Raw genomic sequence first — 17,303 nt, forward strand, 5'->3', positions numbered from 1 at the left:
CCCTCCGCTGGGGCAAACTCTAGGCAACAAGACCTAAAGAAAAATTTGTCCTACGGGACTTCCCGGGGAGGGCCCTGCCCACTGACGCTCGTCGTCCCCCGGCGAAGCCGCTGAGTGTTTCTATTGGCTGCTTAGGGTGCCAATCGGCGAGGTGAGCTTTCCATTGGCTTTGGGGCGGGTGCTCCGAGGCTAGGGGGAAGGAGAAGGGATCAGGAGCGGGAGCTAAGGGGAGGGAGAGGCCGGTCCGGGTCTGGCCGCTGCCTCTGCTCGCCCGAGGTTTCCAGGCCGGGCTGCGGCTCAGTCCTCCGTTCCTGGGCACCGTCTGTGAGGCTCCGCCGGGCCAGCGTGAGAGAGCCGCGGGCGGCGGCCGCCGCAACATGTCAGCCAAGGACGAGCGGGCCAGGGAGATCCTGAAGGGCTTCAAACTGTATCCGCCCGGGAGCGGGGCGGGGCCGGGAGGACTTGGGAGGTGGCCTCTAGCTGAGGAGACGGGCCGGGGGCGGGGGCCGCGCGAGGTGGGCACCGGACGGGAGCGCGGCTGGAGGGACAGGGGGAACGGCGTCTGGGGCCCCCGGCGGGACCGGGCACTGGAGGCAAGGCAGGGGGCGTCCTGAGGGAGGAAGGGGACGTTGTCTGGAGCCCCGGGGACTGGAGGCGGAGGACCCCGGACGCAATTGGGTTGGGAGTAGCGCCTGGCGTCGGAAACGGGATTCGGGGAGGCCGGCTTGGGTCCGAGCCTCGGCCCGCAGCCAGAGGCCGGGAAGGGGCTGCGGCCCGCAGTGTAGGACTGAGGGGGCGCGGTGAGCTGGCCTCGGAGCCCCGCAGCCCGTTTGGCGGGAAGCCCCCGGGGGAGCAGGAAAAAGTGACTCGGAGCGAGTGACCTTGTATGGGACAAATGCAAATACTTGCGCTAAACTCTCCCGGGTTCCCCTATCCCACCCGACCCCCGCCTTGTTTTCCACAACTTCTCTGCCTCACTTGTGGCTCCTTCCAGGGCTGGAGCCGAGGAAGGTGGGCAAAGAGAAGCCCGGGATCGACCTCATCTTACCTCTGTCTTGGCCTTTTGAGGCATTGGATGGTGGCTGCTTCTTTCTCAGCTTTTCGCTTTTCTGTCCAGCGAAGTGAGGACCCTAAACTCGTGCGTGAGGTGCCTTGAAGTGTTGTGGTGTTGCACTGGGACTCCTGGCAAAGGTATCTGCTCCTTCGCGTTTGTGTGGTTAACGCGTAGACAAGGTGGAGCTGTCCAGCAATTACTTGATTACTTTGGGGAGACGGTAGGATTTAGCAGGATAGAGAAATCATTGCCTCGGGCCTGTTGTGCCGCTTGTGCAACCTTCGCTCCTTAAAGCAATGAGGAAACCTCGTGTTGTAATGGAGGGTCGATCTGTAACCATAGAATGCGTATGAAAAAAATGCAATCCTGGACATTCCAATTTCAGATTTTCCTGCTGACCTTTTTCTCTTTTTACATGGTGTGCGTACAATATGGGACATTCTCAAATTCTTCTCTTGGTGAAATTGTAGCCCTCACTTTAGATCTGTTCCCCTAAAAGGAGATTGAATGAGGCACTTTTCTCTGAGCTGCCTTTGTTTTCACAATGCCCATTTCACCCCTGCAAATTTTAATTGCTTTGTCACTGTCAGAGACCAATTCGGTAGTAAATTTTAGAACACAAAATGCAAAAAAGTTACAGGATGCTTTGGATTTGCAAATGAAAAGTTTCAAATGGAAGCTGACCTGCTATGCTTCTTGGGGGGGGGGGGGGGGGACACCGATTGGCGTTATCACCTGGGCGTAATGCCATTCCTGATAAACTTTTTCAGTACTTTAACGTAGTGAATTTTAGTAACAGCCTCTTTAATAGCTCCATGTACCTTTTGGTGTTTCTCTTCATATTAGCACCTATAAGTAAATAGGGATGGCTGAAGTGTTAGAAAAACTATGACACAAATTTTATTTTTCACTTAAGTAATTTATATTGTTACTTAACATGTGTGCTGTAGACAGTAAAACCGGAGACTGGAGAATTGAGCGATTTCAGAAGCACCATTTTTGTGCGATTGGAGTAAACACATTGCTGAAAACAAGAATCTTTTTCATGGCTTTCAGACAAAGCAGAAGGGGAAAATTTAACTTCTTACCTCAGTCTGGGCTCAGTCTGGTGAAACTGTTGAAAAAGAGGCCAAGGGACAAATGTGGAAAAGAGTAGAAAGCAGAACCTGCATCAGCCCCATAAAGGGCAGGTGAATTAACCAGTTCAATGATGACTTTAGTGTGTTAAGAAACAGGCTTTCAGAGAAGGTTTGACCTGAGCTGATTAAATCTTAACAGAAGAAGCCACATAAAAAAGTTAACATGGTAGCAAGAAGATACTTAGCCTCTGGTAGCCTTTATTGACATCTGAGGATTGAGAGAGAAAGGGAAAGGAGTTCTAGAATTTGCCCACTACCTTCAGGACAAAAACAATGTTTTAGTAAAACAAACTACCTATTGTCCCTCTTTATTATTGGGTAAATTGTTTTTCTGAATTTCTACTGTATCTGTTTCTGTTAAGTATTTTCTACCAAAAAAAAAAGCTCCATTATATTCTCCTAACAACAATGACAGTGCTCATTTCCACATTGACTATGTCTATCTTTTATATTTTTGACAATCTAGACAAGTAATACCTTGTTTTAATTTGTATTTCCCTGGATATCTGGATTCCTGAATAGGTAATGGAGCATAGCGGTTAAAAGCAATTCTGGGGGCGCCTGGGTGGCTCGGTGGGTTGGGCCGCTGCCTTCAGCTCAGGTCATGATCTCAGAGTCCTGGGATCGAGTCCCACATCGGGCTCTCTGCTCAGCGGGGAGCCTGCTTCCTCCTCTCTCTCTGCCTGCCTCTCTGCCTAACTTGTGGTCTCTCTCTCTCTCTCTCTCTCTCTCTCTGTCAAATAAATAAATAAATAAATCTTTAAAAAAAAAAAAAAAAAAAAGCAATTCTGGACTGTGGAGCTGTACTTTCTATGTTGGAATCCCAGCCTTGTACTCTTGGTTGTGTGTGAGCAACTTCTTTAACCTATGCCTCCATTTCCTCATCTGTTGTGAAGATCGAATGAATTGATAACTGAAGCATTTAGAAAAGCACCTGATGCCTAGTAAACATAATGTAGTAGCTTTTTTTTTTTTTTTTTTTAGATTTTACTTATTTGTCAGAGAGAGGGAGAGTGCTTGAGCAGGGGGAGAGGCAGGCAGGCAGAGGAAGAAGCAGGCTCCCCACTGAGCAAAGAGCCTGATGTGACAGATGTGGCACTCAATCCCAGGACCCTGGGATCATGACCTGAGCCAAGGACAGACCCTTAACTGACTAAGTCCATTCAGGCATTCCTATAGTAGTTTTTCTTATTATTAGAGAAGTTGCAAAATCTTCTGTTTGGCAGTTTCTTTTCCATGAATTGCCTATTGATTTTGTTTTTGCCCATTTTATTATTGAATTTTTTACTTACTGGTTTGTAGGTTTCTTTATTTTAATATCATTTGCCTGTTCTGTATGTTGCAAATATTTTTCATCAATGTATTGCTCATCTCCTTTTTTATTGAACAAATTTTATTTATTTATTTGTTTTCAAAGAGTTTATTTGAGAGAGAGCATGGTGTGGGGGGAGGCCAGAGGGAGAAGGAGAAGTGGACTCCCCACTGAGCAGACAGCCCAACTGGGGGCTTGCTCCCAGGACCCTGAAGGCGGCAGATGCTTGTCTGACTGAGCCACCCGTGTGCTCCTGTTGAACAGGTTTTAAATTATCATTTTATTTTTTTTTTAAAGATTTTATTTATTTATTTGACAGAGAGAAATCACAAGTACACTGAGAGGCAGGCAGAGAGAGAGAGAAGGAAGCAGGCTCCCCGCTGAGCAGAGAGCCCGCCGCGGGACTCGATCCCAGGACCCTGAGATCATGACCTGAGCCGAAGGCAGCGGCTTAACCCACTGAGCCACCCAGGCGCCCCTTAAATTATCATTTTAAATTCATCAATATTTTACATGTGACATCTGCATTTTGTGTCTTTTTTTTTTTTTTTTTTAAATTTATTAGAGAGAGAGACAGAAATAGTGACAGAGAGTCCAAGCTGGAGGGGAGAGGGAGAAGCAGGCTCCTCACTGAGTAGGGAGCCTGATGCGGGACTCAATCCCAGGACCCTGGGATCAGGACCTGAGCCAAAGGCAGACACTTAACTAACTGAGCCATCCAGGCACCTCTCCATTTTGTGTCTTAAAGATTTCTTTACTTGAGTGAGAGAGAGCGCGCGTATGTGGGCCATGCATCACACCCCCTCACACAAGCATAATCAAGAAAAGTGGGGGAGGAAGAAGGAGAGAATCTCAAGCAGACTCCCCCTGATGTGGAGCCCAACTCAGGGCTTGATCTCTCCATTCTGAGATCATGACCCGAACTGAAATAAAGAGTTCGATGCTTAACCGTCTGAGCCACTCAGGCACCCTTGCATTTCGTGTCATAAGAGACCTTCCTGACCTTGGGCAAGTCACTCCACTGTCTCTTCCCATCCAGTTTTTAATATTCAAACAGATAAAAATCATAGTATCTACTTTATAAGTTTGCAATGCAGATTAATTGTTATGACTAAAGAAACAAAACAAAATTTTCTTATCTCAAGATTAAATATTCTATGTTCTCATCTCTTTTTAATGTTTAGCTCTTTAATCCACCTGGAATTTTTTACACAAATTACATGTGGGAGAAATCTAACTTCTTGTGCTGTTTTAAAGTGGTACTTAATTTTTCCATTACCAAACTCAGCCCCCAGAAATGACCTTTATTGATATTTTAATATAACCTTCCAATATGGCTAATGTAGTATATTTACTTTTATAAGAATTGAAACATAAGCATTATTTTGTAACTTATTTTTTCTCCTAATAATTAATCTACCATGTTCATAACTTGCAAAGATTTTTACTTTTAATTGCCTTCTTTTATTTTCCTTAAGATTTTATTCACTTATTTGTCAGAGAGAGAGAGTTTAAGCCAAGGGGAGTAGAAGAGGGGGAAGGAGAAGGAGGCATCCTGCTAAGCAGGGAGCTCAGTTCGGGGCTTGATTCCAGGACCCAGGGATCATGACCTGAGCTGAAGGCAGATGCTTAACTGACTGAGCCACCCACGCGTCCCTTTAATTGCTTTCCATGACATAAATTTGTCATAGTCCTTTTATACAGGTTTTCCAGTGTACCCTGTATAATGCACTGTTCTTCCTCTTCAAACTGCTTTTCCTCAACATAAATACAGTTGGCCCTTGAACAACACTGATTTAAACTGTGCAGGTATACTTACACAAGAATTTTTTAAGTAACTATGGTATACAGTATTGTAAATGTGTTTTCTCTGCCTTATGATTTCTTAAGAACATTTTTTCCTCTAACTTACTTTGAGGCACCTGGGTGGCTCAGTCATTAGGCATCTGCCTTCAACTCAGGTCATGATCTAAGAGTCCTGGGATCGAACCCCACATCGGGCCCCACATCGTGCTCCCTGCTCCTCAGGAAGCCTGCTTCTTCCTCTCCCACTCCCCCTGCTTGTGTTCCCTCTCTCGCTGTGTCTCTCTCTGTCAAAGAAATAAATAAAATCTATTTTTAAAAAAAGAATATGGGGGACACCTAGGTGGCTCAGGCGCCCATATAATTTTATTATTCTTATATCATTTGGAATTTGCTTTGGTCTAAGATATGAAGTAGTGATTTAACTTTTCCTTTGAAGATTAGCTAATTGCCCCCATTTACTTGTACTCCAGAAGTTAATATAATACCTAGAATATAAATGATTGCCACCAGGGGCTCCTGACTGGTTCGGTTGGTGGAACATGTGGCTCTTGATCTTGAGGTCGTGAGTTTGAGACCCACGTTGAGGGTAGAGATCACTTAAAAAAAAATCTTTAATTAATAATAATCTGAGTGGCTCAGTCAGTTAAGCATCTGACTCTTGATTTTGGCTCCGGTCTTGAGCTCAGGGTCATGCGATGAAGCCCCACATTAGGCTCTGCACTGGGCATGGAGCCTGCTTAAGATTCTCCCTCTCCAGGGCACCTGGGTGGCTCAGTGGGTTGGGCCTGTGCCTTCGGCTCAGGTCATGATCTCAGGTCCTGAGATTGAGCCCCACATCAGGCTCTCTGCTCAGCGGGGAGCCTGCTTCCCCCTCTCTCTGTGCCTGCCTCTCTGCCTGCTTGTAATCTGTCTGTCAAATAAATAAAATCTTTAAAAAAAAAAAAAAAAAGATTCTCCCTCTCCTTCTTTCTCTCTCTCTCCCCCTCTCAAAAATAAGCAAATAAATAAAATCTTTTAAAAATTAAAAAAATAAACAACTGCCTACGAATCAGTAAAATAAATGGGTGAGCTGGGTGGCTCAGTCAGTTAAGCGTCTGCCTTCAGCTCAGGTCATGATTTCAGGGTCCTGCAATTGAGCCCCACACCTGGCTCCCTGCTCACTGAAGAGCTTGCATCTCCCTCTGCCCCATCTACCTGTTTATGCTCTTTCTCTCTCTCACTCTATCTCAAATAAATCTTTTTAAAAAATAAAATAAATGTTTAACTCAAAATAAAGAATATGAACAAAGAGTTCACAGAAGAAAACTACAAGTAGCCAATGAATATATTAAGAGATGTTCAACTTTAATAAATCAACAGACTGTCTCTTTTTTCCCAATTAATTAACAAAAATTTAAAAAGTTGATAATAGGTGCTCCTGGCTGGCTCAGTCAGTAGAGCATACGTCTCTTATTTTTATTATTTTTATTTTTTTTAAGTCTTTTTTTTTTTTTTTTTTTGGACAGGGAGAGATCACAAGTAGACAAAGCAGCAGACAGAGAGAGGGGGGAAGCAGGCTCCCCACTGAGCAGAGAGAGCCTGATGCGGGTCTCGATCCTCGGACCCTGAGACCATGACCTGAGCAGAAGGCAGAGGCTTTAACCCACTGAGCCACCCAGGCGCCCCTCCTTTTTTTTTTTTTTTTTTTTAAAGATTTTATTCATTTATTTGAGAGAGTGCACAGTCTGGGGAAGGGCAAAGGGAGAAGGAGGAGCAGACTTCCCGCTGAACAGGTAGCTGGATACCAACCTTGATGCCAGGATCCTGGGATCAGGATCTGAGCCGAAGGCAGACACTTAATGACTGAGCTACCCAGGTGCCTGAACATGCAATTCTTGATCTTTGGGTTTTGGGTTCCAGCCTCACAAGAGCCATGGAGCCTACTATAAATAAATAAATCAAAATCAATAATATTCAGTATTGGCAACTGTTTGGGGGGAAAGGGACACTTCACTTGCTGTGTGTGTGTGTGTGTAGCTTTTATGGAGAAAGCTTATGAGTAACTGCAGCAGAGCAGAACAGTAGTTAAAGAGTTCAGTGGTTAAGAGTGTGGACTCTAGGTTCAGACTTACTGCCTTCAGCATTGTTACCCTAGATAGAGCATTCAAACTGTAAACCTCAGTATCCGTATAATTTCCTCAGTGTTGTTAAAATTACATGAGACTGCATATAAAATAATTAATATAGGGCCTGGCACATAGTAAGTAATAAATGTTAACTATGTTATTATTTGTTTTATTAATAATTATTAACATTATAACAATAACAGTGGTAATAATATTGCTGCAAAGCCAGTTTTTTTTTTTTTCTGAGATAAACCAGTGCCTTCATGCTGTTCTTCTCTGACTAAGAAAATAGAATATTTCTGTTTTGCCTGTTTGAAGAAATGATTTAATTAGTAAACATTGATGTATGCCTAGTGTTTACCTTGTTTTCTGGGAAATAGTTACATTTCAATTTATGACAGCTTAGCAGAAAAGGAACTAATATGGCTCAGAAGGTTTCTGAAAGTAACTTTCACGTGTTTTTTTTCATTCCCTCTCCATAGTTTGGTCCTGGATCCCCCACATCCTCTTTCTCATAGCATCTTTTTTTTATTTTTAAGATTTTATTTATTTATGTGACAGAGATCACAAGTGGGCAGAGAGGCAAGCAGAGAGAGGAAGGGAAGCCAGGCTCCCTGCTAAGCAGAGAGCCGGAGGCCAGACTTGATTCCAGGACCCCAAGACCATGACCTGAGCCGAAGGCAGAGGCTTTAACCCACTGAGCCACCCAGGCGCCCCTCTCATAGCATTTTGATCTTTGACTTTACTTCTAGTCAAAAATATTTGGCTTTAAATCTTCTATTCATTTAGATTTCCTTATTAAAAATAGTAGACTGTTGAACTTTTCTTGAAAGTCGGTATTCCCTGGGACACCTGGGTGGCTCGGTTGGTTGGACCAGTGCCTTCGGCTCAGGTCATGATCCCAGAGTCCCGAGATTGAATCCTGCATCAGGCTCCCAGCTCCACGGGAAGTGTGCTTCTCTCTCTGACCTTCCCCTCACTCATGCTCTCTCTCACTGTCTCTCTCTCTCAAATGAATAAATAAAATCTTTAAAAAAAAAAAAAAGAAAGTCCATATTCCCTAATATATGCCTTGGCCAGGTGTTAAAATTGAGTTTGATTTTTGAGTTTATGATTTTCTAAAATACAGTTTTTGTTTATCAACTCAAGCTCTGGGGAAGCAACCGAAACACAGTACTCATAAAGCCAGTGAACACTGTTGATCACAGATTGTCCAGTCATAAACTTCATGTAGATTATGATTGGTAGTGTGTTTTCCAGGATGAGAAGTTGTTATTATTACCCTGAATGGATTAAGTGAAATTATGCCCTATCAATCATGTTATTTAGGATTTTTAAATGGGCATTCCTGCTTTCACATTTTGGGGAGGAATTTTGAAATATAATTAGATAGTCTTCAGATCTTCTAAATTTCTTTGAGGATTCTATATATGGTTTATAATGAAACATTATAGTAACTTCTGGAGAAATGCAACAGAATGTGGTGAGACTCCCATGAAGAATTCTGGCTATATTATCACTGTATTTGATAAAGGGCTAGCAGTAGTGCTGAGGTTTGGCAGCTCTGGGTTCCTATTAAGCTTGACCTCACTTTTGGCTCACAGGCCTTCCTTGTAAGCAGTCCGCAGCCTCAGATCTGCATGGTAGAGGAAAACTTGACTTCTGAACCCACAGACCAATCCCTGTTCCTGAGCTTTAGCACCATAGGAAGATAGTTTAAAGGCCATTGTGATGGGGCACCTGGGTGGCTCAGTGGGTTAAACCTCTCCCTTTAGCTCAGGTCATGATCTCAAGGTCCTGGGATCGAGACCCGCATTGGGCTCTCTGCTCAGCAGGGAACCTGCTTCCCCCTCTCTCTCTGCCTGCTGCTGCCTATCTGTGCTCTCTCTCTCTGTCAAATAAATAAATAAAATCTTTAAAAACAAAAAGTCTATTGTGACTAGTAACCTAAAATTTCCAACCAGTGCCTGAATACTTAAAACTCAGATTGTCAAGAAGTTAAGAGTACTGTTCTTTTTTTGCTTTTGACCTGATGATAATTTTGAAGCTGAGAAGAAAAACAAGTATATTTTCTTACAGTCTAATATCCATAAAAATCTCATGATTGGCAAAGAAGTCCCACACGTGAGGAACTTGTTTGGTCTCTAATGAGAGGTCATGGCTAAGTCCACCTGGTCCAGAGGAGAGGCACTGGAATCATGTGGAGAATGGGAAGGTTTGACCTGAAGATGAAGAATTAAGCAAGGGATGTGAGTGTTCTAAAGTTTAAAAAGCTGTTCTAGAGAGAAAGAATTAAATGTATTCTGTTTGGCTCTCAGTGAAGGGTAGATGTTATAGAGAACAAAGATTTTTTAGCCCAATTACCTGAAAGAGGGTGGGGAGCGTTTTCCAGAAAGTATTTTAAGTAGCAAATGGATGTTCCTGTCCATCAGGAGGATTGCAGAGGGAAATTTTGTGTGCATCAAGATAAAGTGTTAGAGAGATGATCTCCAGAAGGACTCCAATCATTTTCCAACACCACAATTCTTTGATTTGATGACAATCATTCTTAATTAACGAGGATTCTTTGCAGCAAGTATTTCTATTTAGATATGAGCTACACCTAAAATAGGCAAAACATTATTTGTAATTTGACATAATTAAAACAAGACATCATTTCCATTTTGTTTTTCAGACAACTCTTTTCTTAGATGCTCAGTATTTTTGAAGTATTCTATTTAGCGTATTGTGGACCCACTGGTTCAGAGTCCTGGAGAGTAATTACTGTCTCTGAATTTAGATAAAATCTAGAGAACTAAACAAATAACTCTAATATAAATAACACTTTAAATATAGCTATAAGAAGAAAGGGGGTGACCTAATAATATTTGACATTCCTATAGTCTTTTTCAGTTTTTCAAACTACTTTGATATACTATTACATTATTGCAACAACTCTATATAATTACTCACTTTATAAAAAAATGGGAAATTAAGGATTGATGACGTTATCTCTGAGATTAAGGCAGAACCTGGAAGTTCTGACTACAGAAATGTCATACAATTAGGCCACCCCCTTCTTTTTATGGCTATATTTCAAGTGTCACAAAATAAGTGCCTAAGTAGCATAAAGTGCTGTAGTATCTCAGAGGAAGGTTGACTACTCCTGGAGGTGTTGTTGAAGGCTTTAGAATTGTCCTTGGGATAGGATCTTAAAAGAGAGATGAGTAGGTGTTGAGCAGCTTAATTTTCAAGATCCTGGAGAGTAACAGAGGAGGGAAGGTGACATGAAACATGCAGGAACAGAGTGCTTTGGAGGCGATTTGGGATTAAGAATGAGGAGGAATGGAAGTCAAAAACAAGTCCTTGGAATTGCTGGAAATTGAATTCGTTCCCTGAATGTTGGAGACTACTAAGAATCCCATGATACCTTATAGGTGGTTGGTGATCTTTTTGAGAGTAGCCGATACTTGAGGAAATAAATTAGGTATAATCTGCCGGGATTAGAAAATGGATAATAGATGAGGAAATTAAGTCACTTTACTTTTTTTTTTTAAAGATTTTATTTGTTTATTTGATAGAGACCACAGGCAGGCAGAGAGAGAGGGGGAAGCCGGCTCCCCACTGAGCAGAGAGCCTATGCAGGGCTCGATCCCAGGCCCCTGAGATCATGATCCGAGCCAAAGGCAGAGGCTTAACCCACTGAGCCACCCAGGGCCCCAGTCACTTTACTTTTAAGAATTTAAAGAATACTTTACCTTTTCTAGAAATCTGGTGACCTAGGAATGCAGAGATCAAAGAAGTAGCTTGAGGAGGTAGGTCTTATTAAAGAATGAAAATCACTGGGGTGTCTGGCTGGCTCAGTCAGTGGAGTATGCGATGCTTAATCTTGGGGTCATGAGTTTGAGCCCCATGTTGGGTGTAGAGATTACTTAATTTAAAAAAAAAAGAATGGAAATCACTTATTTAAGCTACCTAACTTTGTCCAAGTTGCTTAACATCTGTAAAACAAGGAAAATGCTTGCTTTGTCTGCTTAACAGAGATGTTCTGAAATTTGAGTGAAATATTTTATGCCAACTCTCTTTAAAAACCATAGCTCTTCAGGGGCACCTGTGTGGCTCATTGGGTTGGGCGTCTGCGCTCGGCTCTGGTCATGATCCCGGGGCTCTAGGATCAAGCCCCACATTGGCTTCTCTGCTCAGCAGGGAGTCTGCTTCTACCTCTCCCTCTTCCTCCCCCTTCTGCGCTCGCTCACTCGCTCACTCGCTCTTTGTCTCTCAAATAAATAAATAAAATCTTTAAACATCAACAACAAACCCATAGCTCTGCAAATGCATTGTGCTTACTGTAGCATGGTTTCAATTATTTATCTTTGTTTTAAAGTTCAGGGTTGCTGTCTCTTGTAGGTTTCATGTTTCAGGGTATTGATAAAGCCAGAGTCTTAGTGATTCTTTTTTACCCCAGCTTAGACATCTGAAGCCTTTTTTCACAATTCTGGAAGTAGTGACTGTTGAAGTGATAGCAGAGGAAGCCCTCTACATGACACATGTCCCACTTGAAAAGCAAAATTATCTATGCCTTTTCTTTTTTTAAGAGGCTTCTAACTTGAAGAAGTTGGTTTTCCTCTCAATACTGTAGCATGTTTTTAAAACTAGGTAAAGTTCACAGGTCTCTGAATGTGACTTTTGATAGGATTCCAAGCAATATCCTATGCCTTCAAATAACATATAGGAAATAGTGGCTGAACCTTTTGGGATCACACCCTTGGGGAAGGGCCTTGTATTTTCTCCATGACTGTGTCTATTCTAGCTTGTTTCTGACCAGTTTCAGGCACATAACGGCACACATTAGTAGAGAAATGGACCTATGAGGGGGAAAAAAGGTTAGTTTCATTTGACTTTGCTAGTGAGAAGAGTGTGTGGTGTTTCAAATAGTGATCTTCTCATTGCTAAATTACTTGCCTCCACTGTTTTCTAGGCCAGTTTGAATTTTGATTGTATGCTTTCCAAGCACAGTGCCTTTGCCAGGGGCAGAGTATTATTTCACAGGGATATCACCACTGATTACAGTGCTGCATATTATGTTTCAAGGATACTGAAACCTGGTTTCTCAGGGATGGGGAGAATCACCAATTAGGATTGGTTCTCACGAATGTGAGGAAACATACAGGATGCTCTGTCTAACCAGTGCTAGTGCAGAAAAAGCCTAGAAGGAGGGCTTTGAAAGAAGTGATATTTAAGAATTAATGAAACTTTGGGACACCTGGCTGGCGCAGTCAGTAGAGCACACAACTCTGGATCTCAGAGTTGTAAGTTCAAGTCCCATGTTGGGGTTGGAGATTAGTTTAAAAATAAATTAATACAAATTTATAAAAAAGAAGAATGAAGGTGGGAGTAAGAAACAGAAATGAGTTAAATGAGTTCAGAAAGTGAGCAAGGAGGAGCAAGTTTGAGAGGGGAGAGATCATGAAGGCAAAGTGTTAAAAGAGAGCAAGAAGAAGAAAAAAGGCCACAACCCAAAGCTAGGGAAGCAGAGCAAAGAAAGGAATTCCTTTTAAAAAAAAAAAAAAAAAAAAAAAAAAAAAAAAAAAAACCGGAAAGAAAGAAAGGCATTCCTATGATGAAAATGCGTAGGATACCACCAAATAGAGACTCCCTTTGTTTATTGCTAGTCTGTACAGCTGCTTTCAGCCCAGAGGAATGAGAAGACAGAGGTTTTTCTTCATGCCTGTGCCCTTGGTGCTGAAGCTTTTGCTTGTATTACCCTGGGCTGCCGTGGTAGACATTAGCATATATCAGTATGTGCTGAGTCAGCCACTTTGCCTGGAACTTCTACTTACCTTGGAATTCCTCAAACTATAGGTAATGAACCGCATGCCCATATATAATTTATAGATACTCTGCCAAGTCATGAATTCAATTTAATGTAGGATGGGCTTTTAAATTCTAATGTGTTTTTACCTGCAGTTTGGCTGACTGACTAGCTGTTCTCCTTAGGGAGAATAGGATTTTTTTGGTGCTTCCTTTGCTGCTTGTTTTTGCTGAGCTCCAGGTTTAAGTTGCCCTTGGCACAGCTTTCTGAATCCTGAATGAGCAGTTCTCCATGTTTGGCTCCTGAACACTCTTCAATGAGCTTTGCTTTCTGGTTGCTCAGCCTGAGAGGGAGAGTTCTAGCAACCCTTCTGACTTGCTCTCTGTTACTCATTGTGGTTCAACACACATCTGAGTGTCAGTTAGGTGTGGAGCACTGAGAAGGGATAGATAGTATTGTGCCCATGGAACTTGACTTGCAAATTTGACTGACATTTTTTTTTTTTTTTAAGATTTTATTTATTTATTTGACAGAGAGAGATCACAAGTAGGCAGAGAGACAGAGGAGGAAGCAGACTCCCTGCTGAGCAGAGAGCCCGATGCGGGACTCGATCCCAGGACCCCGAGATCATGACCCGAGCCGAAGGCAGCGGCCCAACCCACTGAGCCATCCAGGCGCCCCTTGACTGACATTCTGATGAGTACTTCCATGCTGGTGTAAACAAGCCTATAGGTACACTGAGGAGGGATCAGAGAGGTTGACACAGCATTGTGACTTTAAGGAGCATCCTAGAGTGGGACGCTTGTTCTAGGCATAGTAGAGCCACATATGCTAAACACTGAAACACAAGAATATACTGAGATGCAGGAACTCTAAGGCTCGCTGGAGGATAGGTACATGTAGGGGCTGGAGTAGAAGGTGATTCTGAAGAATGAAACGGATGGCAGAGACTCTGTGTCTTTCTTCCTCCAACAAACCTGAATTTACCCTCTTGACTTTCTTACCCCAGGCTTATAGCACTTTATTATATCTGCTGCCCTTCTGGTTTCCTACTGAGTTGCTGTTCTTTATCAAATTGTCCTTTCTGCTTGCTTGACATTACCTTCCTATCTCACCCATCTCTGTTCTTCTTTTAACCTATTATCAACTCTTTTAACCTATCATGATCAACCTTTTAACCTATTATAACCCCCCTTTTTTAAAAAATTAACATTCCCCAAAACTGCTTCAAAGCTTGAACTTTATATGTCCCTCAGAAATGTGTGTCTGAAAATGGAAGGACTTTTTTTATTGGACATTCAATTGGATTATACTGAGACCATATTAAGACCAGAGATCTTATCTTTCAATCTAGAATAGTGTTTCTTGAACTGTCACTGGTAATGATCCAGGTTTTTATTTTTAATCCTTCACAGACCAACATTTTCATAAAATAAAATGAGTTAATAAAAATCATAGATACGAGTTAATTTAAAAATGACATATAAAATAAAGCCAGAAGGCTCTATTAGAATCCACAAATTAATCTGCTTAGTTGCTATTATAGTTTTTAAACACTTATCTTGTCACAAACTGGTAACAGACGATTCACAAACCAGCCCCAGTGGTCTATGGATCACATTTTTGGCAGCACAGTTATAGAATCCTCAATATAACTTGTGCCTGGTACACAGTAGAACTTCAGTGAATGAGGTGGTTAGCGTGATTATACCAGAGAAAGGGAAAAATAACAGTAGCAGCTCTCTTTGGAGGCTTGGGGGTAAATGATAAAGGGAGAAAGAGTGCTACAATAACATGACCCCCCCACCAATAAAACAGACTTTTCATCATCACTCTCTCTGAACATCACTCCTTTGGCTCTGTAGTGAGCCAGATAGATTTTAATAAATCATTTGTGTAGATTACTGAGAAATTCTAGTTTTGTGTTTGCTGATTATGCAAAACTTACTCTGTCTGCAGAAAGATGTCAACCCATGTCTCTAAACTAGCTTTCATGAGCAGATGTACAATTTGCCTAGGGTTAATTTCAAATCCTAACCATCCCGCTCTTCAAATCAAAGCAGTTCATAATGTAGGCCATACTGCCAAATGCTCTCCTGCCTGAGATTTTGTTTCCTTTGGTTTCTTAATAGGGTAAGAAGTCGTTTTTTTTTTTTTTAAAGATTTTATTTATTTATTTGACAGAGAGAGATCACGAAAAGGAAGAGCAGCAGGGGAGGGGGTGGGGGGGGGGCAGCGTGAGCAGAAAGCCAGATGCAGGGCTCCATCCCAGGACCCTGAGATAATGACTTGAGCTAAAGGCAGAGGCTTAACCCACTGAGCCACCCAGGTGCCCCAGGGTAAGAAGTCTTTTTATCAAAAACTTTCTAACAAACCAATCAGCCTTCTGTGTCAATTAACATAATTTTAGATTGCTTACTACACTGCACTTTTTTAGTTCTTCAAAGCAGATTGTAAGGTCTTGAATCCCCTTCAAGAGGGATTCATGACGGGACGCCTGGGTGGCTCAGTTGGTTAAGCGGCTGCCTTCGGCTCGGGTCATGATCCCAGCGTCCTGGGATCGAGTCCCACATAGGGCTCCTTGCTCAGCAGGGAGCCTGCTTCTCCCTCTGCCTCTGCCTGCCATTCTGTCTGCCTGTGCTCACTCTCTCCCCCTCTGTCTCTCACTGATAAATAAATAAAATCTTTAAAAAAAAAAAAAAAAAAAAAAAAAAAAAAAAAAAAAGAGGGATTCATGATATCATTCAGAAGATAGAAAAGCAGGTCACTTTTTTTTTTTTTAAGATTTTATTTATTTATTTGACAGACAAATCACAAGTAGGCAGAGAGGCAGGCAGAGAGAGGGGAGGAAGCAGGCTCGCCGCTGAGCAGAGAGCCAGATGCTGGGCTGCATCCCAGGACCCTGAGATCATGGCAGGTCACTTTTTTTAATATTCAGATACATAGCTACAGTCGAAGGATATCATTATTTTGAAATATTTAAACTCAATTTTTGTATGTAACTTGTAATAGGGAAGTTTTATTACCATAAATAAAACTTTGTTTTCCTTGTGGATCAGTATAGCACCAATAATTCAGTAGATCATCCTTGTTCTCTGCTAGCCATACCCCAGGAGAACATCGTTAGAAGGCCAAAAAGACCACTTCCATGGCATATTTGAGGATCTGGCACCCTTTTTTTCTCACCCTCTTATCTGTTCCCTCAGCTTTTCTAGCTCTGGATACCTGTACTCACAAGGATACCCCAGACCTTGCAGCTGCCTGAAGCCACTCTTAAGAGTATATAGGGTAGACAGACATCTGTCTGAACACTAGCTATGTTGTTTACTGAGTTGCTGAGAAAAGTATTTAACTTCTGAGAGTACCACTTTTTCATTTGGGTGTCAGTATTAAAGGAGATAAAGTTGAAAAATTAAAATGAACTCATTCTAATTTGGTATATAACTTGGTATATATATTGAATGTAGGTTATTGAAAATAGCAGCTATTTTAACTTGCCTTCTCTTTCTTTGAAGACCAGCTTTAAGCAGTGAATGTTGCCAGCTGCCAGATAAGGCTGGATATACTGTTTACCTTTTCCCTGGCCTTACACTATCAGCAATTACTAAGTTAAACAAGACTGTTAGGAAGCTAATTCTGAGAAATGCAAAAGATTAGGGCTTTGTCTGCTTTAGTAATGAACCACTGATTAAGAATTATTGACCTTGAGGTACCTGGCTGGCTTAGTCAGAAGAGCATGTGACTCTTGATCTGCCGGTGGTGAGTTTGAGCCCTGTGTTGGGTGTAGAGATTACTTAAATTAATAAAACTTTTTAAAAAAATCTATCTTTTTAGCTATCGTTAGACTAACGCAGTGAGATTTCCCTTAGCCCCTGAAGACTGCAGAAACTCAGAAGAGAGACCGGAACCTCAGTCTTAGTTAGACCGATCTGTTTTCCCAGTCTTGACTAGAATGGATTGTCTGGCCACACACCTCAGCATTTGAATGTGGAAGAGATGGACCCTCAGTTGGTACTAGATCTGTTACCTGGACATTGTGGCTCCATCAATTTTATATAGTTTGGTGTGGTTCAATAATTTCTGGGAAGTTTGTGTA

The 17,303-nt window shown here is 42.1% G+C and overlaps 1 protein-coding gene across 1 annotated transcript in view; it reads left to right on the forward strand.

Annotated features, from left to right (window-relative positions):
- Window positions 1-177: 177 nt before the first annotated feature.
- PDE6D (phosphodiesterase 6D) overlaps window positions 178-17,303 on the forward strand; it is a 52,646-nt gene continuing 35,520 nt past the window's right edge. The window contains exon 1 of the mRNA XM_059167716.1: window positions 178-427. Coding sequence (XP_059023699.1) covers window positions 378-427 — 50 coding nt within the window. The 5' untranslated portion in view covers window positions 178-377. The remainder of the gene's footprint in view (window positions 428-17,303) is intronic.

This window comes from Mustela lutreola, chromosome 3 (genome assembly GCF_030435805.1).
Source record: "Mustela lutreola isolate mMusLut2 chromosome 3, mMusLut2.pri, whole genome shotgun sequence".
Taxonomy (NCBI): domain Eukaryota; kingdom Metazoa; phylum Chordata; class Mammalia; order Carnivora; family Mustelidae; genus Mustela; species Mustela lutreola.